The sequence below is a fragment of the Pseudophryne corroboree genome, chromosome 2 (assembly GCF_028390025.1).
Source record: "Pseudophryne corroboree isolate aPseCor3 chromosome 2, aPseCor3.hap2, whole genome shotgun sequence".
NCBI classification, from domain to species: domain Eukaryota; kingdom Metazoa; phylum Chordata; class Amphibia; order Anura; family Myobatrachidae; genus Pseudophryne; species Pseudophryne corroboree.
The window spans coordinates 8,263,026-8,286,211 of record NC_086445.1 but is presented as its reverse complement, the minus strand read 5'-3'; the positions used below and the strand labels follow the sequence as shown (position 1 = coordinate 8,286,211).

General features: G+C 51.0%; 1 protein-coding gene across 1 annotated transcript in view; it reads right to left on the bottom strand.

The window, feature by feature from the left end:
- Window positions 1-677: 677 nt before the first annotated feature.
- The window catches only part of LOC135050441 (tyrosinase-like), an 87,106-nt gene continuing 64,597 nt past the window's right edge, over window positions 678-23,186 (bottom strand). The window contains exon 4 of the mRNA XM_063956930.1: window positions 678-1,149. Coding sequence (XP_063813000.1) covers window positions 966-1,149 — 184 coding nt within the window. The 3' untranslated portion in view covers window positions 678-965. The remainder of the gene's footprint in view (window positions 1,150-23,186) is intronic.

Below are 23,186 nucleotides of genomic sequence, written 5' to 3'. Positions count from 1 at the left end.
CTGGCTCGGAACCGGAACTCAGGTAGGGAGGTTCAGTAGGGTTCAGATCTCAAGGATTCAAACCCACTCATCTCTAGTGTTTTGTGGCACTGGGCAGGATGTACTAAAGGGAAAAAATGGTAAAACTTCAGTTTTCAGGTTTTTTTTTCCACATTTTCATATGTACTAACCCCTGGCCGCCGGGTTTTCGCCACCGAGAGTCTTGCCATCTTGGGCGCTGTGGAACCCTTGTGGTGCCGTATACATAAAGGATAGTAGTAATAATAATAAGTTAGTACATTCCTTCCCTTACACTATAATCTACCCCATACTCCCTACAAGGGCACATAACACCCGCTTCCTATAAACCATGTTCTAGTCCTGCGTTGTCTTGTGCTGTACAGTAAGTCACTGTTTTCCTGTCCTGGTTATTGTTTATGTTTGTTATTTGCTGTGGAACCCTCATGATGCCACATACAATATATATATATATATATATATATATATATATATATATATATATTTATTACAGAGGGCCCCACCATAATCCCTGCGCTCGCCCCCGAGTAGCTACAGTCATCTCTCCTCTATTGCCCGATACACCTAAATCTCCAATATTTGCCCCCGGAACAGCTGCCTCTTGCTGCTACTGATGTGTCCGCTGTCTGGTACCCGGAAGGAAGAAGACAAAGTCCAGCAGAAAATCTTTATTATGCAGATATAGGCTACAATTTACTGTATAATAATTCACTAAAATATGATTGGCTAATACAAATTGCAATCAATGTTCTGAGGAGTTTCATCTCTCCTGACTGATTATATGTAAATTTGTTTTATTTCATTGAACGTGTTCTGATGCGGATGAGTCTTTATGACCATCTTTTAAATCATTAAATCTTATTATTGCATATTATTTCCGGAAGATCTGTGAATGCAGAGAAGTGCAGGAATTCACCGTCCTTTCTGCGCCGTCCTGTCACCATAGTCTACAGATCCCTGTAACTAGTGTACTGAACTCCCAGACTAGCGCATGAAACAAACATTTCCTTTTGCTTAACACAGCTGGTGTACGGTGTAATGCAGTCATTTGCTCCGTGCCCATAGATGTGGTTGTCGGGGGGATAATCATCAGGGGTGATCTGTATTTTCTCACTATATATGCAGAATATCCTGTGACAGGGCAAAATGAGAATAAAGTCAGTGCAATCATACATGGAACATGCCAGACATACATCAAGGCTTTATCAGAGGGGTATCAGGGCTACATCAGAGGGGTATCGGGGCTAGAGCAGAGGGATATCGGAGCTGTAGCAGAGGGGTATCGGGGCTATATCAGAGGGGTATCAGGGCTAGAGGGGTATCGGGGCTATATCAGAGGGGTATCGGGGCTATATCAGAGGGGTATCAGGGCTATATCAGAGGGGTATCAGAACTAGAGGGGTTTCGGGGCTATATCAGAGGGGTATCGGGGCTATATCAGAGGTGTATCGGGGCTTTATCAGAGGGGTATCAGGGCTATATCAGAGGGGTATCAGGGCTATATCAGAGGTGTATCGGGGCTATATCAGAGGGGTATCAGGGCCATATCAGAGGGGTATCAGGGCTATATCAGAGGGATATCAGGGCTATATCAGAGGGGTATCGGGGCTATAGCAGAGGGGTATCGGAGCTATAGCAGAGGGGTATCGGAGCTATATCAGAGGGGTATCGGGGCTATATCAGAGGGGTATCGGGGCTATATCAGAGGGGTATCAGGGCTATATCAGAGGGGTATCAGGGCTAGAGGGGTATCGGGGCTATATCAGAGGGGTATCGGGGCTATATCAGAGGGGTATCAGGGCTAGAGGGGTATCGGGGCTATATCAGAGGGGTATCAGGGCTACAGGGATATCAGGGCTATATCAGAGGGGTATCGGGGATATATCAGAGGGGTATAGGGGCTATATCAGAGAAGTATCGGGGCTATAGCAGAGGGGTATAGGGGCTATAGCAGAGGGGTATTGGAGCTATAGCAGAGGGGTATCGGAGCTATATCAGAGGGGTATCGGGGCTATATCAGAGGGGTATCAGGGCTATATCAGAGGGGTATCAGGACTAGAGGGGTATCAGGGCTATATCAGAGGGGTATCGGGGCTATATAAGAGGGGTATAGGGGCTATATCAGAGGGATATCAGGGCTACATCAGAGGGGTATCGGGGCTAGAGCAGAGGGATATCGGAGCTGTAGCAGAGGGGTATCGGGGCTATATCAGAGGGGTATCAGGGCTAGAGGGGTATCGGGGCTATATCAGAGGGGTATCAGGGCTAGAGGGGTATCGGGGCTATATCAGAGGGGTATCAGGACTAGAGGGGTTTCGGGGCTATATCAGAGGGGTATCGGGGCTATATCAGAGGGGTATCAGGGCCATATCAGAGGGGTATCGGGGCTATATCAGAGGAGTATCAGGGCTATATCAGAGGGGTATCGGGGCTATAGCAGAGGGGTATCGGAGCTATAGCAGAGGGGTATCGGAGCTATATCAGAGGGGTATCGGGGCTATATCAGAGGGGTATCGGGGCTATATCAGAGGGGTATCAGGGCTATATCAGAGGGGTATCAGGGCTAGAGGGGTATCAGGGCCATATCAGAGGGGTATCGGGGCTATATCAGAGGGGTATCAGGGCTAGAGGGGTATCGGGGCTATATCAGAGGGGTATCAGGGCTACAGGGATATCAGGGCTATATCAGAGGGGTATCGGGGATATATCAGAGGGGTATAGGGGCTATATCAGAGAAGTATCGGGGCTATATCAGAGGGGTATAGGGGCTATAGCAGAGGGGTATCGGAGCTATAGCAGAGGGGTATCGGAGCTATATCAGAGGGGTATCGGGGCTATATCAGAGGGGTATCAGGGCTATATCAGAGGGGTATCAGGACTAGAGGGGTATCAGGGCTATATCAGAGGGGTATCGGGGCTATATAAGAGGGGTATAGGTGCTATATCAGAGGGATATCAGGGCTACATCAGAGGGGTATCGGGGCTAGAGCAGAGGGATATCGGAGCTGTAGCAGAGGGGTATCGGGGCTATATCAGAGGGGTATCAGGGCTAGAGGGGTATCGGGGCTATATCAGAGGGGTATTGGGGCTATATCAGAGGGGTATCAGGGCTATATCAGAGGGGTATCAGGACTAGAGGGGTTTCGGGGCTATATCAGAGGGGTATCGGGGCTATATCAGAGGGGTATCAGGGCCATATCAGAGGGGTATCAGGGCTATATCAGAGAGATATCAGGGCTATATCAGAGGGGTATCAGGGCTATAGCAGAGGGGTATCGGAGCTATAGCAGAGGGGTATCGGAGCTATATCAGAGGGGTATCGGGGCTATATCAGAGGGGTATCGGGGCTATATCAGAGGGGTATCAGGGCTATATCAGAGGGGTATCAGGGCTACAGGGATATCAGGGCTATATCAGAGGGGTATCGGGATATATCAGAGGGGTATCGGGGCTATATCAGAGGGGTATTAGGACTAGAGGGGTATCGGGGCTATATCAGAGGGGTATCAGGGCTATATCATGGGGGTATCGGGACTATATCAGTGCTATATCAGAGGGGTATCGGGGCTATATCAGAGGGGTATCAGGGCTAGAGGGGTATCGGGGCTATATCAGAGGGGTATCGGGGCTATATCAGAGGGGTATCAGGGCTAGAGGGGTATCGGGGCTATATCAGAGGGGTATTAGGGCTATATCAGAGGGGTATCGGGGCTATATCAGAGGGGTATCAGGGCTACTGTATATCAGAGGGGTATCGGGGCTATATCAGATAGGTATTGGGGCTATATCAGAGGGGTATCGGGGCTATTTCAGAGGGGTATCAGGGCTAGAGGGGTATCGGGGCTATATCAGAGGGGTATCAGGGCTATATCAGAGGGGTATCAGGGCTAGAGGGGTATCGGGGCTATATCAGAGGGGTATCGGGGCTATATCAGAAGGGTATCAGGGCTAGAGGGGTATCGGCGCTTTATCAGAGGGGTATCGGGGATATATCAGAGGGGTATCGGGGCTATATCGGAGTGGTATCGGGGCTATATCAGAGGGGTATCGGGGCTATAGCAGAGGGGTATCGCAGCTATAGCAGAGGGGTATCGGAGCTATATCAGAGGGGTATCGGGGCTATATCAGAGGGGTATGGGGGCTATATCAGAGGGGTAACAGGGCTATATCAGAGGGGTATCAGGACTAGAGGGGTTTCGGGGCTATATGTCAGAGGGGTATCAGGGCTAGAGGGGTATTGGGGCTGTATCAGAGGGGTATCAGGGCTATATCATAGGGGTATCGGGGCTATATCAGAGGGGTATCGGGGCTACTGTATATCAGAGGGGAATCGGGGCTAGAGGGGTATCGGGGCTATATCAGAGGGGTATCAGAGCTATATCAGAGGAGTATCGGGGCTATGTCAGAGGGTTATCAGGGCTAGAGGGGTATCGGGGCTATATCAGAGGGGTATCAGGGCTATATCATAGGGGTATCGGGGCTATATCAGAGGGGTATCGGGGCTATATCAGAGGGGTATCAGGGCTATATCAGAGGGGTATCAGGACTAGAGGGTATCGGGCTATATCAGAGGGGTATCAGGGCTATATCAGAGGGGTATCGGGACTATATCAGGGCTATATCAGAGGGGTATCGGGGCAATATCAGAGGGGTATCGGGGCTATATCAGAGGGGTGTCAGGGCTATATCAGAGGGGTATCGGGACTATATCAGGGCTATATCAGAGGGGTATCGGGGCTATATCAGAGGGTTATCGGGGCTATATCAGAGGGGTATCGGGGCTATATCAGAGGGGTATCAGGGCTAGAGGGCTATCGGGGCTATATCAGAGGGGTATCTCGGCTATGTCAGAGGGGTATCAGGGCTAGAGGGGTATCGGGGCTATCTCAGAGGGGTATCAGGGCTATATCAGAGGGGTAACGGGGCTATATCAAAGTGGCATCAGGGCTATATCAGAGGCGTATCAGGGCTATATCAGAGGCGTATCAGGGCTATATCAGAGGTGTATCAGCCTATCAGGGCTATATCAGAGGGGTATCAGGGCTATATCAGAGGGGTATCAGGGCTATATCGGGGATATATCTCAGAGGGGTATCGGGGCTATATCTCAGAGGGGTATCGGGGCTATATCAGAGGGGTATCGGGGCTATATCAGAGGGTTATCAGGGCTATATCGGGGCTATATCTCAGAGTGGTATCGGGGCTATATCTCAGAGGGGTATTGGGGCTAAATCTCAGAGGGGTATCAGGGCTATATCAGAAGGGTATCAGGGCTATATCAGAGGGGTATCAGCCTATCAGGGCTATATCAGAGGAGTATCAGGGCTATATCAGAGGGGTATCAGGGCTATATCAGAGGGGTATCAGGGCTATAGCAGAGGGGTATCGGAGCTATAGCAGAGGGGTATCGGAGCTATATCAGAGGGGTATCGGGGATATATCAGAGGGGTATCAGGGCTATATCAGAGGGGTATCAGGACTAGAGGGGTATCGGGGCTATATCAGAGGGGTATCAGGGCTATATCATGGGGGTATCAGGACTATATCAGGGCTATATCAGAGGGGTATCGGGGCTATATCAGAGGGGTATCAGGGCTAGAGGGGTATCGGGGCTATATCAGAGGGGTATTGGGGCTATATCAGAGGGGTATCAGGGCTAAAGGGGTATCGGGGCTATATCAGAGGGGTATTAGGGTTATATCAGAGGGGTATCGGGGCTATATCAGAGGGGTATCAGGGCTACTGTATATCAGAGGGGTATCGGGGCTATATCAGATAGGTATCGGGGCTATATCAGAGGGGTATCGGGGCTATTTCAGAGGGGTATCAGGGCTAGAGGGGTATCGGGGCTATATCAGAGGGGTATCAGGGCTATATCAGAGGGGTATCAGGGCTAGAGGGGTATCGGGGCTATATCAGAGGGGTATCGGGGCTATATCAGAGGGGTATCGGGGCTATATCGGAGTGGTATCGGGGCTATATCAGAGGGGTATCGGGGCTATAGCAGAGGGGTATCGCAGCTATAGCAGAGGGGTATCGGAGCTATATCAGAGGGGTATCGGGGCTATATCAGAGGGGTATGGGGGCTATATCAGAGGGGTAACAGGGCTATATCAGAGGGGTATCAGGACTAGAGGGGTTTCGGGGCTATATCAGAGGGGTATCGGGGCTATAGCAGAGGGGTATCGGAGCTATAGCAGAGGGGTATCGGAGCTATATCAGAGGGGTATCGGGGCTATATCAGAGGGGTATCGGGGCTATATCAGAGGGGTATCAGGGCTATATCAGAGGGGTATCGGGGCAATATCAGAGGGGTATCGGGGCTATATCAGAGGGGTGTCAGGGCTATATCAGAGGGGTATCGGGACTATATCAGAGGGGTATCAGGGCTATATCAGAGGGGTAATGGGGCTATATGAGAGGGGTATCAGAGCTATATCAGAGGGGTAATGGGGCTATATGAGAGGGGTATCAGAGCTATATCAGGGCTATATCAGAGGGGTAACGGGGCTATATCAAAGTGGTATCAGGGCTATATCAGAGGGGTATCAGGGCTATATCAGAGGGGTATCAGGGCTATATCGGGGATATATCTCAGAGAGGTATCGGGGCTATATCTCAGAGGGGTATCGGGGCTATATCAGAGGGGTATCGGGGCTATATCAGAGGGTTATCAGGGCTATATCGGGGATATATCTCAGAGTGGTATCAGGGCTATATCTCAGAGGGGTATTGGGGCTAAATCTCAGAGGGGTATCGGGGCTATATCAGAGGGGTATCAGGGCTATATCAGAGGGGTATCGGGGCTGTATCAGAGGAGTATCAGAGCTATATCAGAGGGGAATCAGGGCTATATCAGAGGGTTATCAGGGCTATATCAGAAGGGTATCAGGGCTACATCAGAGGGGTATCAGCCTATCAGGGCTATATCAGAGGGGTATCAGGGCTATATCAGAGGGGTATCAGGACTAGAGGGGTATCGGGGCTATATCAGAGGGGTATCAGGGCTATATCAGAGGGGTATCGGGGCAATATCAGAGGGGTATCGGGGCTATATCAGAGGGGTGTCAGGGCTATATCAGAGGGGTATCGGGACTATATCAGGGCTATATCAGAGGGGTATCGGGACTATATCAGGGCTATATCAGAGGGGTAACGGGGCTATATCAAAGTGGCATCAGGGCTATATCAGAGGGGTATCAGGGCTATATCAGAGGCGTATCAGGGCTATATCAGAGGTGTATCAGCCTATCAGGGCTATATCAGAGGGGTATCAGGGCTATATCAGAGGGGTATCAGGGCTATATCGGGGATATATCTCAGAGGGGTATCGGGGCTATATCTCAGAGGGGTATCGGGGCTATATCAGAGAGGTATCGGGGCTGTATCAGAGGAGTATCAGAGCTATATCAGAGGGGAATCAGGGCTATATCAGAGGGGTATCAGGGCTATATCAGAAGGGTATCAGGGCTACATCAGAGGGGTATCAGCCTATCAGGGCTATATCAGAGGGGTATCAGGGCTATATCAGAGGGGTATCGGGGCTATATCAGAGGGGTATCAGGGCTATATCAGAGGGGTATCAGGACTAGAGGGTATCGGGCTATATCAGAGGGGTATCAGGGCTATATCAGAGGGGTATCGGGACTATATCAGGGCTATATCAGAGGGGTATCGGGGCAATATCAGAGGGGTATCGGGGTTATATCAGAGGGGTGTCAGGGCTATATCAGAGGGGTATCGGGACTATATCAGGGCTATATCAGAGGTGTATCGGGGCTATATCAGAGGGTTATCGGGGCTATATCAGAGGGGTATCGGGGCTATATCAGAGGGGTATCAGGGCTAGAGGGCTATCGGGGCTATATCAGAGGGATATCGGGGCTATGTCAGAGGGGTATCAGGGCTAGAGGGGTATCGGGGCTATCTCAGAGGGGTATCAGGGCTATATCAGAGGGGTAACGGGGCTATATCAAAGTGGCATCAGGGCTATATCAGAGGCGTATCAGGGCTATATCAGAGGCGTATCAGGGCTATATCAGAGGTGTATCAGCCTATCAGGGCTATATCAGAGGGGTATCAGGGCTATATCAGAGGGGTATCAGGGCTATATCGGGGATATATCTCAGAGGGGTATTGGGGCTATATCTCAGAGGGGTATCGGGGCTATATCAGAGGGGTATCGGGGCTATATCAGAGGGTTATCAGGGCTATATCGGGGCTATATCTCAGAGTGGTATCGGGGCTATATCTCAGAGGGGTATTGGGGCTAAATCTCAGAGGGGCATCGGGGCTATATCAGAGGGGTATCAGGGCTATATCAGATGGGTATCGGGGTTGTATCAGAGGAGTATCAGAGCTATATCAGAGGGGTATCAGGGCTATATCAGAGGGGTATCAGGGCTATATCAAAAGGGTATCAGGGCTATATCAGAGGGGTATCAGCCTATCAGGGCTATATCAGAGGAGTATCAGGGCTATATCAGAGGGGTATCAGGGCTATATCAGAGGGGTATCAGGGCTATAGCAGAGGGGTATCGGAGCTATAGCAGAGGGGTATCGGAGCTATATCAGAGGGGTATCGGGGCTATATCAGAGGGGTATCGGGGCTATATCAGAGGGGTATCAGGGCTATATCAGAGGGGTATCAGGACTAGAGGGGTATCGGGGCTATATCAGAGGGGTATCAGGGCTATATCATGGGGGTATCGGGACTATATCAGGGCTATATCAGAGGGGTATCGGGGCTATATCAGAGGGGTATCAGGGCTAGAGGGGTATCGGGGCTATATCAGAGGGGTATCGGGGCTATATCAGAGGGGTATCAGGGCTAAAGGGGTATCGGGGCTATATCAGAGGGGTATTAGGGTTATATCAGAGGGGTATCGGGGCTATATCAGAGGGGTATCAGGGCTACTGTATATCAGAGGGGTATCGGGGCTATATCAGATAGGTATCGGGGCTATATCAGAGGGGTATCGGGGCTATTTCAGAGGGGTATCAGGGCTAGAGGGGTATCGGGGCTATATCAGAGGGGTATCAGGGCTATATCAGAGGGGTATCAGGGCTAGAGGGGTATCGGGGCTATATCAGAGGGGTATCGGGGCTATATCAGAGGGGTATCGGGGCTATATCGGAGTGGTATCGGGGCTATATCAGAGGGGTATCGGGGCTATAGCAGAGGGGTATCGCAGCTATAGCAGAGGGGTATCGGAGCTATATCAGAGGGGTATCGGGGCTATATCAGAGGGGTATGGGGGCTATATCAGAGGGGTAACAGGGCTATATCAGAGGGGTATCAGGACTAGAGGGGATTCGGGGCTATATCAGAGGGGTATCGGGGCTATAGCAGAGGGGTATCGGAGCTATAGCAGAGGGGTATCGGAGCTATATCAGAGGGGTATCGGGGCTATATCAGAGGGGTATCGGGGCTATATCAGAGGGGTATCAGGGCTATATCAGAGGGGTATCGGGGCAATATCAGAGGGGTATCGGGGCTATATCAGAGGGGTGTCAGGGCTATATCAGAGGGGTATCGGGACTATATCAGGGCTATATCAGAGGGGTAACGGGGCTATATCAAAGTGGCATCAGGGCTATATCAGAGGGGTATCAGGGCTATATCAGAGGCGTATCAGGGCTATATCAGAGGTGTATCAGCCTATCAGGGCTATATCAGAGGGGTATCAGGGCTATATCAGAGGGGTATCAGGGCTATATCGGGGATATATCTCAGAGGGGTATCGGGCATTATATCAGAGGGGTATCAGGGCTAGAGGGGTATCGGGGCAATATCAGAGGGGTATCGGGCTATATCAGAGGGGTATGGGGCTATATCGGAGTGGTAACGGGGCTATATCGGAGTGGTATCAGGGATATATCAGAGGGGTATCAGGGCTATATCTCAGAGGGGTATCAGGGCTATATCAGAGGGGTATCGGGGCTATATCAGAGGGGTATCAGGGCTATATCAGAGGGGTATCAGGGCTATATCAGAGGGGTAATGGGGCTATATGAGAGGGGTATCAGAGCTATATCAGGGCTATATCAGAGGGGTAACGGGGCTATATCAAAGTGGTATCAGGGCTATATCAGAGGGGTATCAGGGCTATATCAGAGGGGTATCAGGGCTATATCGGGGATATATCTCAGAGAGGTATCGGGGCTATATCTCAGAGGGGTATCGGGGCTATATCAGAGGGGTATCGGGGCTATATCAGAGGTGTATCAGCCTATCAGGGCTATATCAGAGGGGTATCAGGGCTATATCAGAGGGGTATCAGGGCTATATCGGGGATATATCTCAGAGGGGTATCGGGGCTATATCTCAGAGGGGTATCGGGGCTATATCAGAGGGGTATCGGGGCTATATCAGAGGGTTATCAGGGCTATATCGGGGCTATATCTCAGAGTGGTATCGGGGCTATATCTCAGAGGGGTATTGGGGCTAAATCTCAGAGGGGCATCGGGGCTATATCAGAGGGGTATCGGGGTTGTATCAGAGGAGTATCAGAGCTATATCAGAGGGGTATCAGGGCTATATCAGAGGGGTATCAGGGCTATATCAGAAGGGTATCAGGGCTATATCAGAGGGGTATCAGCCTATCAGGGCTATATCAGAGGAGTATCAGGGCTATATCAGAGGGGTATCAGGGCTATATCAGAGGGGTATCGGGGCTATATCAGAGGGGTATCAGGGCTATATCAGAGGGGTATCAGGGCTATATCAGAGGGGTAATGGGGCTATATGAGAGGGGTATCAGAGCTATATCAGGGCTATATCAGAGGGGTAACGGGGCTATATCAAAGTGGTATCAGGGCTATATCAGAGGGGTATCAGGGCTATATCAGGGGGTATCAGGGCTATATCGGGGATATATCTCAGAGAGGTATCGGGGCTATATCTCAGAGGGGTATCGGGGCTATATCAGAGGGGTATCGGGGCTATATCAGAGGGTTATCTGGGCTATATCGGGGATATATCTCAGAGTGGTATCGGGGCTATATCTCAGAGGGGTATTGGGGCTAAATCTCAGAGGGGTATCGGGGCTATATCAGAGGGGTATCAGGGCTATATCAGAGGGGTATCGGGGCTGTATCAGAGGAGTATCAGAGCTATATCAGAGGGGAATCAGGGCTATATCAGAGGGTTATCAGGGCTATATCAGAAGGGTATCAGGGCTACATCAGAGGGGTATCAGCCTATCAGGGCTATATCAGAGGGGTATCAGGGCTATATCAGAGGGGTATCGGGGCTATATCAGAGGGGTATCAGGGCTATATCAGAGGGGTATCAGCCTATCAGGGCTATATCAGAGGGGTATCAGGGCTATATCAGCGGGGTATCGGGGCTATATCAGAGGGGTATCAGGGCTATATCAGAGGGGTATCAGGACTAGAGGGGTATCGGGGCTATATCAGAGGGGTATCAGGGCTATATCAGAGGGGTATCGGGGCAATATCAGAGGGGTATCGGGGCTATATCAGAGGGGTGTCAGGGCTATATCAGAGGGGTATCGGGACTATATCAGGGCTATATCAGAGGGGTAACGGGGCTATATCAAAGTGGCATCAGGGCTATATCAGAGGGGTATCAGGGCTATATCAGAGGCGTATCAGGGCTATATCAGAGGTGTATCAGCCTATCAGGGCTATATCAGAGGGGTATCAGGGCTATATCAGAGGGGTATCAGGGCTATATCGGGGATATATCTCAGAGGGGTATCGGGCATTATATCAGAGGGGTATCAGGGCTAGAGGGGTATCGGGGCAATATCAGAGGGGTATCGGGCTATATCAGAGGGGTATGGGGCTATATCGGAGTGGTAACGGGGCTATATCGGAGTGGTATCAGGGCTATATCAGAGGGGTATCAGGGCTATATCTCAGAGGGGTATCAGGGCTATATCAGAGGGGTATCGGGGCTATATCAGAGGGGTATCTGGGCTATATCAGAGGGGTATCAGGGCTATATCAGAGGGGTAATGGGGCTATATGAGAGGGGTATCAGAGCTATATCAGGGCTATATCAGAGGGGTAACGGGGCTATATCAAAGTGGTATCAGGGCTATATCAGAGGGGTATCAGGGCTATATCAGAGGGATATCAGGGCTATATCGGGGATATATCTCAGAGAGGTATCGGGGCTATATCTCAGAGGGGTATCGGGGCTATATCAGAGGGGTATCGGGGCTATATCAGAGGGTTATCAGGGCTATATCGGGGATATATCTCAGAGTGGTATCGGGGCTATATCTCAGAGGGGTATTGGGGCTAAATCTCAGAGGGGTATCGGGGCTATATCAGAGGGGTATCAGGGCTATATCAGAGGGGTATCGGGGCTGTATCAGAGGAGTATCAGAGCTATATCAGAGGGGAATCAGGGCTATATCAGAGGGTTATCAGGGCTATATCAGAAGGGTATCAGGGCTACATCAGAGGGGTATCAGCCTATCAGGGCTATATCAGAGGGGTATCAGGGCTATATCAGAGGGGTATCGGGGCTATATCAGAGGGGTATCAGGGCTATATCAGAGGGGTATCAGGACTAGAGGGGTATCGGGGCTATATCAGAGGGGTATCAGGGCTATATCAGAGGGGTATCGGGGCAATATCAGAGGGGTATCGGGGCTATATCAGAGGGGTATCAGGGCTATATCAGAGGGGTATCAGGGCTATATCGGGGATATATCTCAGAGGGGTATCGGGGCTATATCTCAGAGGGGTATCGGGGCTATATCAGAGAGGTATCGGGGCTGTATCAGAGGAGTATCAGAGCTATATCAGAGGGGAATCAGGGCTATATCAGAGGGGTATCAGGGCTATATCAGAAGGGTATCAGGGCTACATCAGAGGGGTATCAGCCTATCAGGGCTATATCAGAGGGGTATCAGGGCTATATCAGAGGGGTATCGGGGCTATATCAGAGGGGTATCAGGGCTATATCAGAGGGGTATCAGGACTAGAGGGTATCGGGCTATATCAGAGGGGTATCAGGGCTATATCAGAGGGGTATCGGGACTATATCAGGGCTATATCAGAGGGGTATCGGGGCAATATCAGAGGGGTATCGGGGCTATATCAGAGGGGTGTCAGGGCTATATCAGAGGGGTATCGGGACTATATCAGGGCTATATCAGAGGGGTATCGGGGCTATATCAGAGGGTTATCGGGGCTATATCAGAGGGGTATCGGGGCTATATCAGAGGGGTATCAGGGCTAGAGGGCTATCGGGGCTATATCAGAGGGGTATCGGGGCTATGTCAGAGGGGTATCAGGGCTAGAGGGGTATCGGGGCTATCTCAGAGGGGTATCAGGGCTATATCAGAGGGGTAACGGGGCTATATCAAAGTGGCATCAGGGCTATATCAGAGGCGTATCAGGGCTATATCAGAGGCGTATCAGGGCTATATCAGAGGTGTATCAGCCTATCAGGGCTATATCAGAGGGGTATCAGGGCTATATCAGAGGGGTATCAGGGCTATATCGGGGATATATCTCAGAGGGGTATCGGGGCTATATCTCAGAGGGGTATCGGGGCTATATCAGAGGGGTATCGGGGCTATATCAGAGGGTTATCAGGGCTATATCGGGGCTATATCTCAGAGTGGTATCGGGGCTATATCTCAGAGGGGTATTGGGGCTAAATCTCAGATGGGTATCGGGGTTGTATCAGAGGAGTATCAGAGCTATATCAGAGGGGTATCAGGGCTATATCAGAGGGGTATCAGGGCTATATCAGAAGGGTATCATGGCTATATCAGAGGGGTATCAGCCTATCAGGGCTATATCAGAGGAGTATCAGGGCTATATCAGAGGGGTATCAGGGCTATAGCAGAGGGGTATCGGAGCTATAGCAGAGGGGTATCGGAGCTATATCAGAGGGGTATCGGGACTATATCAGAGGGGTATCGGGGCTATATCAGAGGGGTATCAGGGCTATATCAGAGGGGTATCAGGACTAGAGGGGTATCGGGGCTATATCAGAGGGGTATCAGGGCTATATCATGGGGGTATCGGGACTATATCAGGGCTATATCAGAGGGGTATCGGGGCTATATCAGAGGGGTATCAGGGCTAGAGGGGTATCGGGGCTATATCAGAGGGGTATCGGGGCTATATCAGAGGGGTATCAGGGCTAGAGGGGTATCGGGGCTATATCAGAGGGGTATTAGGGCTATATCAGAGGGGTATCGGGGCTATATCAGAGGGGTATCAGGGCTACTGTATATCAGAGGGGTATCGGGGCTATATCAGATAGGTATCGGGGCTATATCAGAGGGGTATCGGGGCTATTTCAGAGGGGTATCAGGGCTAGAGGGGTATCGGGGCTATATCAGAGGGGTATCAGGGCTATATCAGAGGGGTATCAGGGCTAGAGGGGTATCGGGGCTATATCAGAGGGGTATCGGGGCTATATCAGAGGGGTATCGGGGCTATATCGGAGTGGTATCGGGGCTATATCAGAGGGGTATTGGGGATATAGCAGAGGGGTATCGCAGCTATAGCAGAGGGGTATCGGAGCTATATCAGAGGGGTATCGGGGCTATATCAGAGGGGTATGGGGGCTATATCAGAGGGGTAACAGGGCTATATCAGAGGGGTATCAGGACTAGAGGGGTTTCGGGGCTATATCAGAGGGGTATCGGGGCTATAGCAGAGGGGTATCGGAGCTATAGCAGAGGGGTATCGGAGCTATATCAGAGGGGTATCGGGGCTATATCAGAGGGGTATCGGGGCTATATCAGAGGGGTATCAGGGCTATATCAGAGGGGTATCGGGGCAATATCAGAGGGGTATCGGGGCTATATCAGAGGGGTGTCAGGGCTATATCAGAGGGGTATCGGGACTATATCAGGGCTATATCAGAGGGGTAACGGGGCTATATCAAAGTGGCATCAGGGCTATATCAGAGGGGTATCAGGGCTATATCAGAGGCGTATCAGGGCTATATCAGAGGTGTATCAGCCTATCAGGGCTATATCAGAGGGGTATCAGGGCTATATCAGAGGGGTATCAGGGCTATATCGGGGATATATCTCAGAGGGGTATCGGGCATTATATCAGAGGGGTATCAGGGCTAGAGGGGTATCGGGGCAATATCAGAGGGGTATCGGGCTATATCAGAGGGGTATGGGGCTATATCGGAGTGGTAACGGGGCTATATCGGAGTGGTATCAGGGCTATATCAGAGGGGTATCAGGGCTATATCTCAGAGGGGTATCAGGGCTATATCAGAGGGGTATCGGGGCTATATCAGAGGGGTATCGGGGCTATATCAGAGGGGTATCAGGGCTATATCAGAGGGGTAATGGGGCTATATGAGAGGGGTATCAGAGCTATATCAGGGCTATATCAGAGGGGTAACGGGGCTATATCAAAGTGGTATCAGGGCTATATCAGAGGGGTATCAGGGCTATATCAGAGGGGTATCAGGGCTATATCGGAGGGTTATCAGGGCTATATCAGAATGGTATCAGGGCTACATCAGAGGGGTATCAGCCTGTCAGGGCTATATCAGAGGGGTATCAGGGCTATATCAGAGGGGTATCAGGGCTATATCAGAGGGGTATCAGGGCTATATCGGGGATATATCTCAGAGAGGTATCGGGGCTATATCTCAGAGGGGTATCGGGGCTATATCAGAGGGGTATCGGGGCTATATCAGAGGGTTATCAGGGCTATATCGGGGATATATCTCAGAGTGGTATCGGGGCTATATTTCAGAGGGGTATTGGGGCTAAATCTCAGAGGGGTATCGGGGCTATATCAGAGGGGTATCAGGGCTATATCAGAGGGGTATCGGGGCTGTATCAGAGGAGTATCAGAGCTATATCAGAGGGGAATCAGGGCTATATCAGAGGGGTATCAGGGCTATATCAGAAGGGTATCAGGGCTACATCAGAGGGGTATCAGCCTATCAGGGCTATATCAGAGGGGTATCAGGGCTATATCAGAGGGGTATCGGGGCAATATCAGAGGGGTATCAGGGCTATATCAGAGGGGTATCAGGACTAGAGGGGTATCGGGGCTATATCAGAGGGGTATCAGGGCTATATCAGAGGGGTATCGGGGCAATATCAGAGGGGTATCGGGGCTATATCAGAGGGGTGTCAGGGCTATATCAGAGGGGTATCGGGACTATATCAGGGCTATATCAGTGGGGTAACGGGGCTATATCAAAGTGGCATCAGGGCTATATCAGAGGGGTATCAGGGCTATATCAGAGGCGTATCAGGGCTATATCAGAGGTGTATCAGCCTATCAGGGCTATATCAGAGGGGTATCAGGGCTATATCAGAGGGGTATCAGGGCTATATCGGGGATATATCTCAGAGGGGTATCGGGGCTATATCTCAGAGGGGTATCGGGGCAATATCAGAGAGGTATCGGGGCTGTATCAGAGGAGTATCAGAGCTATATCAGAGGGGAATCAGGGCTATATCAGAGGGGTATCAGGGCTATATCAGAAGGGTATCAGGGCTACATCAGAGGGGTATCAGCCTATCAGGGCTATATCAGAGGGGTATCAGGGCTATATCAGAGGGGTATCGTGGCTATATCAGAGGGGTATCAGGGCTATATCAGAGGGGTATCAGGACTAGAGGGTATCGGGGCTATATCAGAGGGGTATCAGGGCTATATCAGAGGGGTATCGGGACTATATCAGGGCTAAATCAGAGGGGTATCGGGGCAATATCAGAGGGGTATCGGGGCTATATCAGAGGGGTGTCAGGGCTATATCAGAGGGGTATCGGGACTATATCAGGGCTATATCAGAGGGGTATCGGGGCTATATCAGAGGGTTATCGGGGCTATATCAGAGGGGTATCGGGGCTATATCAGAGGGGTATCAGGGCTAGAGGGCTATCGGGGCTATATCAGAGGGGTATCGGGGCTTTGTCAGAGGGGTATCAGGGCTAGAGGGGTATCGGGGCTATCTCAGAGGGGTATCAGGGCTATATCAGAGGGGTAACGGGGCTATATCAAAGTGGCATCAGGGCTATATCAGAGGGGTATCAGGGCTATATCAGAGGCGTATCAGGGCTATATCAGAGGTGTATCAGCCTATCAGGGCTATATCAGAGGGGTATCAGGGCTATATCAGAGGGGTATCAGGGCTATATCGGGGATATATCTCAGAGGGGTATCGGGGCTATATCTCAGAGGGGTATCAGGGCTATATCAGAGGGGTATCGGGGCTATATCAGAGGGTTATCAGGGCTATATCGGGGCTATATCTCAGAGTGGTATCGGGGCTATATCTCAGAGGGGTATTGGGGCTAAATCTCAGAGGGGCATCGGGGCTATATCAGAGGGGTATCAGGGCTATATCAGATGGGTATCGGGGCTGTATCAGAGGAGTATCAGAGCTATATCAGAGGGGTATCAGGGCTATATCAGAGGGGTATCAGGGCTATATCAGAAGGGTATCAGGGCTATATCAGAGGGGTATCAGCCTATCAGGGCTATATCAGAGGAGTATCAGGGCTATATCAGAGGGGTATCAGGGCTATATCAGAGGGGTATCAGGGCTATATCAGAGGGGTATCGGAGCTATAGCAGAGGGGTATCGGAGCTATATCAGAGGGGTATCGGGGCTATATCAGAGGGGTATCGGGGCTATATCAGAGGGGTATCAGGGCTATATCAGAGGGGTATCAGGACTAGAGGGGTATCGGGGCTATATCAGAGGGGTATCAGGGCTATATCATGGGGGTATCGGGACTATATCAGGGCTATATCAGAGGGGTATCGGGGCTATATCAGAGGGGTATCAGGGCTAGAGGGGTATCGGGGCTATATCAGAGGGGTATCGGGGCTATATCAGAGGGGTATCAGGGCTAGAGGGGTATCGGGGCTATATCAGAGGGGTATTAGGGCTATATCAGAGGGGTATCGGGGCTATATCAGAGGGGTATCAGGGCTACTGTATATCAGAGGGGTATCGGGGCTATATCAGATAGGTATCGGGGCTATATCAGAGGGGTATCGGGGCTATTTCAGAGGGGTATCAGGGCTAGAGGGGTATCGGGGCTATATCAGAGGGGTATCAGGGCTATATCAGAGGGGTATCAGGGCTAGAGGGGTATCGGGGCTATATCAGAGGGGTATCGGGGCTATATCAGAGGAGTATCAGGGCTAGAGGGGTATCGGGGCTTTATCAGAGGGGTATCGGGGCTATATCAGAGGGGTATCGGGGCTATATCGGAGTGGTATCGGGGCTATATCAGAGGGGTATCGGGGCTATAGCAGAGGGGTATCGCAGCTATAGCAGAGGGGTATCGGAGCTATATCAGAGGGGTATGGGGGCTATAGCAGAGGGGTATCGGGGCTATATCAGAGGGGTATGGGGGCTATATCAGAGGGGTAACAGGGCTATATCAGAGGGGTATCAGGACTAGAGGGGTTTCGGGGCTATATCAGAGGGGTATCGGGGCTATAGCAGAGGGGTATCGGAGCTATAGCAGAGGGGTATCGGAGCTATATCAGAGGGGTATCGGGGCTATATCAGAGGGGTATCGGGGCTATATCAGAGGGGTATCAGGGCTATATCAGAGGGGTATCAGGACTAGAGGGGTATCGGGGCTATATCAGAGGGAGGGGTATCAGGGCTATATCAGAGGGGTATCGGGACTATATCAGGACTATATCAGAGGGGTATCGGGGCTATATCAGAGGGGTATCGGGGCTATATCAGAGGGGTCTCGGGGCTATATCAGAGGGGTATCAGGGCTAGAGGGGTATCGGGGCTATATCAGAGGGGTATCGGGGCTATGTCAGAGGGGTATCAGAGCTAGAGTGGTATCGGGGCTATCTCAGAGGGGTATCAGGGTTATATCAGAGGGGTAACGGGGCTATATCAAAGTGGCATCAGGGCTATATCAGAGGGGTATCAGGGCTATATCAGAGGCGCATCAGGGCTATATCAGAGGGGTATCAGCCTATCAGGGCTATATCAGAGGGGTATCGGGACTATATCAGGGCTATATCAGAGGGGTATCAGGGCTATATCAGAGGGGTATCAGGGCTATATCGGGGATATATCTCAGAGGGGTATCGGGGCTATATCTCAGAGGGGTATCGGGGCTATATCAGAGGGGTATCAGGGCTAGAGGTGTATCGGGGCTATATCAGAGGGGTATCAGGGCTATATCAGAGGGGTATCAGGGCTAGAGGGGTATCGGGGCTATATCAGAGGGGTATCAGGGCTAGAGGGGTATCGGGGCTATATCAGAGGGGTATCAGGGCTATATCAGAGGGGTATCAGGGCTAGAGGGGTATCGGGGCTATATCAGAGGGGTATCGGGGCTATATCAGAGGGGTATCAGGGCTAGAGGGGTATCAGGGCTATATCAGAGGGGTATCGGGGCTAAATCAGAGGGGTATCGGGGCTATATCGGAGTGGTATCGGGACTATATCGGAGTGGTATCAGGGATATATCTCAGAGGGGTATCAGGGCTATATCAGAGCGGTATCAGGGCTATATCAAAGCGGTAGCGGGGCTATATCAGAGGGGTATCAGGGCTATATCAGAGGGGTATCGGGGCTATATCAGAGGGGTATCGGGGCTATTTCAGAGGGGTATCGGGGCTATATCAGAGGGGTATCAGGCCTATATCTCAGAGGGGTATTGGGGCTAAATCTCAGAGGGGTATCGGGGCTATATCAGAGGGGTATCAGTGCTATATCAGAGGGGTATGGGGGCTGTATCAGAGGAGTATCAGAACTGTATCAGAGGGGAATCAGGGCTATGTCAGAGGGGTATCAGGGCTATATCAGAGGGGTATCAGCCTATCAGGGCTATATCAGAGGGGTATCAGGGCTATATCAGAGGGGTATCGGGGCTATATCAGAGGGGTATCAGGGCTATATCAGAGGGGTATCAGGACTGGAGGGGTATCGGGGCTATATCAGAGGGGTATCAGGGCTATATCAGAGGGGTATCGGGACTATATCAGGGCTATATCAGAGGGGTATCGGGGCAATATCAGAGGGGTATCGGGGCAATATCAGAGGGGTATAAGGGCTATATCAGAGGGGTATCAGGACTAGAGGGGTATCGGGGCTATATCAGAGGGGTATCGGGGCAATATCAGAGGGGTATCGGGGCTATATCAGAGGGGTATAAGGGCTATATCAGACGGGTATCAGGACTAGAGGGGTATCGGGGCTATATCAGAGGGGTATCAGGGCTATATCAGATGGGTATCGGGACTATATCAGGGCTATATCAGAGGGGTATCGGGGCTATATAAGAGGGGTATCGGGGCTATATCAGAGGGGTATCGGGGCTATATCAGAGGGGTATCAGGGCTAGAGGGGTATCGGGGCTATATCAGAGGGGTATCGGGGCTATGTCAGAGGGGTATCAGGGCTAGAGTGGTATCGGGGCTATCTCAGAGGGGTATCAGGGTTATATCAGAGGGGTAACGGGGCTATATCAAAGTGGCATCAGGGCTATATCAGAGGGGTATCAGGGCTATATCAGAGGCGCATCAGGGCTATATCAGAGGGGTATCAGCCTATCAGGGCTATATCAGAGGGGTATCAGGGCTATATCAGAGGGGTATCATGGCTATATCGGGGATATATCTCAGAGGGGTATCGGGGCTATATCTCAGAGGGGTATCGGGGCTATATCAGAGGGGTATCGGGGCTATATCAGAGGGTTATCAGGGCTATATCAGGGCTATATCTCAGAGTGGTATCGGGACTATATCTCAGAGGGGTATTGGGGCTAAATCTCAGAGGGGTATCGGGGCTATATGAGAGGGGTATCAGGGCTATATCAGAGGGGTATCGGGGCTGTATCAGAGGAGTATCAGAGCTATATCAGAGGGGTATCAGGGCTATATCAGAAGGGTATCAGGGCTATATCAGAGGGGAATCAGGGCTATATCAGAGGGGTATCGGGGCAATATCAGAGGGGTATCGGGGCTATATCAGAGGGGTATCAGGGCTATATCAGAGGGGTATCAGGACTAGAGGGGTATCGGGGCTATATCAGAGGGGTATCAGGGGGGTATCGGGACTATATCAGGGCTATATCAGAGGGGTATCAGGGCTATATCAGAGGGGTATCGGGGCTATATCAGAGGGGTATCAGGACTAGAGGGGTATCGGGGCTATATCAGAGGGGTATCAGGGCTATATCAGAGGGGTATCGGGACTATATCAGGGCTATATCAGAGGGGTATCAGGGCTATATCAGAGGGGTATCAGGGCTATATCGGGGATATATCTCAGAGGGGTATCGGGGCTATATCTCAGAGGGGTATCGGGGCTATATCAGAGGGGTATCAGGGCTAGAGGTGTATCGGGGCTATATCAGAGGGGTATCAGGGCTATATCAGAGGGGTATCAGGGCTAGAGGGGTATCAGGGCTATATCAGAGGGGTATCAGTGCTATATCAGAGGGGTATCGGGGCTATATCAGAGGGGTATCGGGGCTATTTCATAGGGGTATCGGGGCTATATCAGAGGGGTATCAGGCCTATATCTCAGAGGGGTATTGGGGCTAAATCTCAGAGGGGTATCGGGGCTATATCAGAGGCGTATCAGGGCTATATCAGAGGGGTATCGGGGCTGTATCAGAGGAGTATCAGAGCTATATCAGAGGGGAATCAGGGCTATGTCAGAGGGGTATCAGGGCTATATCAGAAGGGAATCAGGGCTATATCAGAGGGGTATCAGCCTATCAGGGCTATATCAGAGGGGTATCAGGGCTATATCAGAGGGGTATCAGGGCTATATCAGAGGGGTATCAGGGCTATATCAGAGGGGTATCAGGACTAGAGGGGTATCGGGGCTATATCAGAGGGGTATCAGGGCTATATCAGAGCGGTATCGGGACTATATCAGGGCTATATCAGAGGGGTATCGGGGCAATATCAGAGGGGTATCGTGGCTATATCAGAGGGGTATAAGGGCTATATCAGAGGGGTATCAGGACTAGAGGGGTATCGGGGCTATATCAGAGGGGTATCGGGGCAATATCAGAGGGGTATCGGGGCTATATCAGAGGGGTATAAGGGCTATATCAGAGGGGTATCAGGACTAGAGGGGTATCGGGGTTATATCAGAGGGGTATCAGGGCTATATCAGAGGGGTATCGGGACTATATCAGGGCTATATCAGAGGGGTATTGGGGCTATATAAGAGGTGTATCGGGGCTATATCAGAGGGGTATCGGGGCTATATCAGAGGGGTATCAGGGCTAGAGGGGTATCTTGGCTATATCAGAGGGGTATCGGGGCTATGTCAGAGGGGTATCAGGGCTAGAGGGCTATCGGGGCTATCTCAGAGGGGTATCAGGGTTATATCAGAGGGGTAACGGGGCTATATCAAAGTGGCATCAAGGCTATATCAGAGGGGTATCAGGGCTATATCAGAGGCGTATCAGGGCTATATCAGAGGGGTATCAGCATATCAGGGCTATATCAGAGGGGTATCATGGCTATATCGGGGATATATCTCAGAGGGGTATCGGGGATATATCTCAGAGGGGTATCGGGGCTATATCAGAGGGGTATCGGGGCTATATCAGAGGGTTATCAGGGCTATATCAGGGCTATATCTCAGAGTGGTATCGGGGCTATATCTCAGAGGGGTATTGGGGCAAAATCTCAGAGGGGTATCGGGGCTATATCAGAGGGGTATCAGGGCTATATCAGAGGGGTATCGGGGCTGTATCATAGGAGTATCAGAGCTATATCAGAGGGGTATCAGGGCTATATCAGAGGGGTATCAGGGCTATATCAGAAGGGTATCAGGGCTATATCAGAGGGGTATCAGCCTATCAGGGCTATATCAGAGGGGTATCAGGGCTATATCAGAGGGGTATCAGGGCTATATCAGAGGGGTATCGGGGCAATATCAGAGGGGTATCGGGGCTATATCAGAGTGGTATCAGGGCTATATCAGAGGGGTATCAGGACTAGAAGGGTATCGGGGCTATATCAGAGGGGTATCAGGGCTATATCAGAGGGGTATCGGGACTATATCAGGGCTATATCAGAGGGGTATCGGGGCTATATCAGAGGGGTATGGGGGCTATATCAGAGGGGTATCAGGACTAAAGGGGTATCGGGGATATATCAGAGGGGTATCAGGGCTATATCAGAGGAGTATCGGGACTATATCAGGGCTATATCAGAGGGGTATC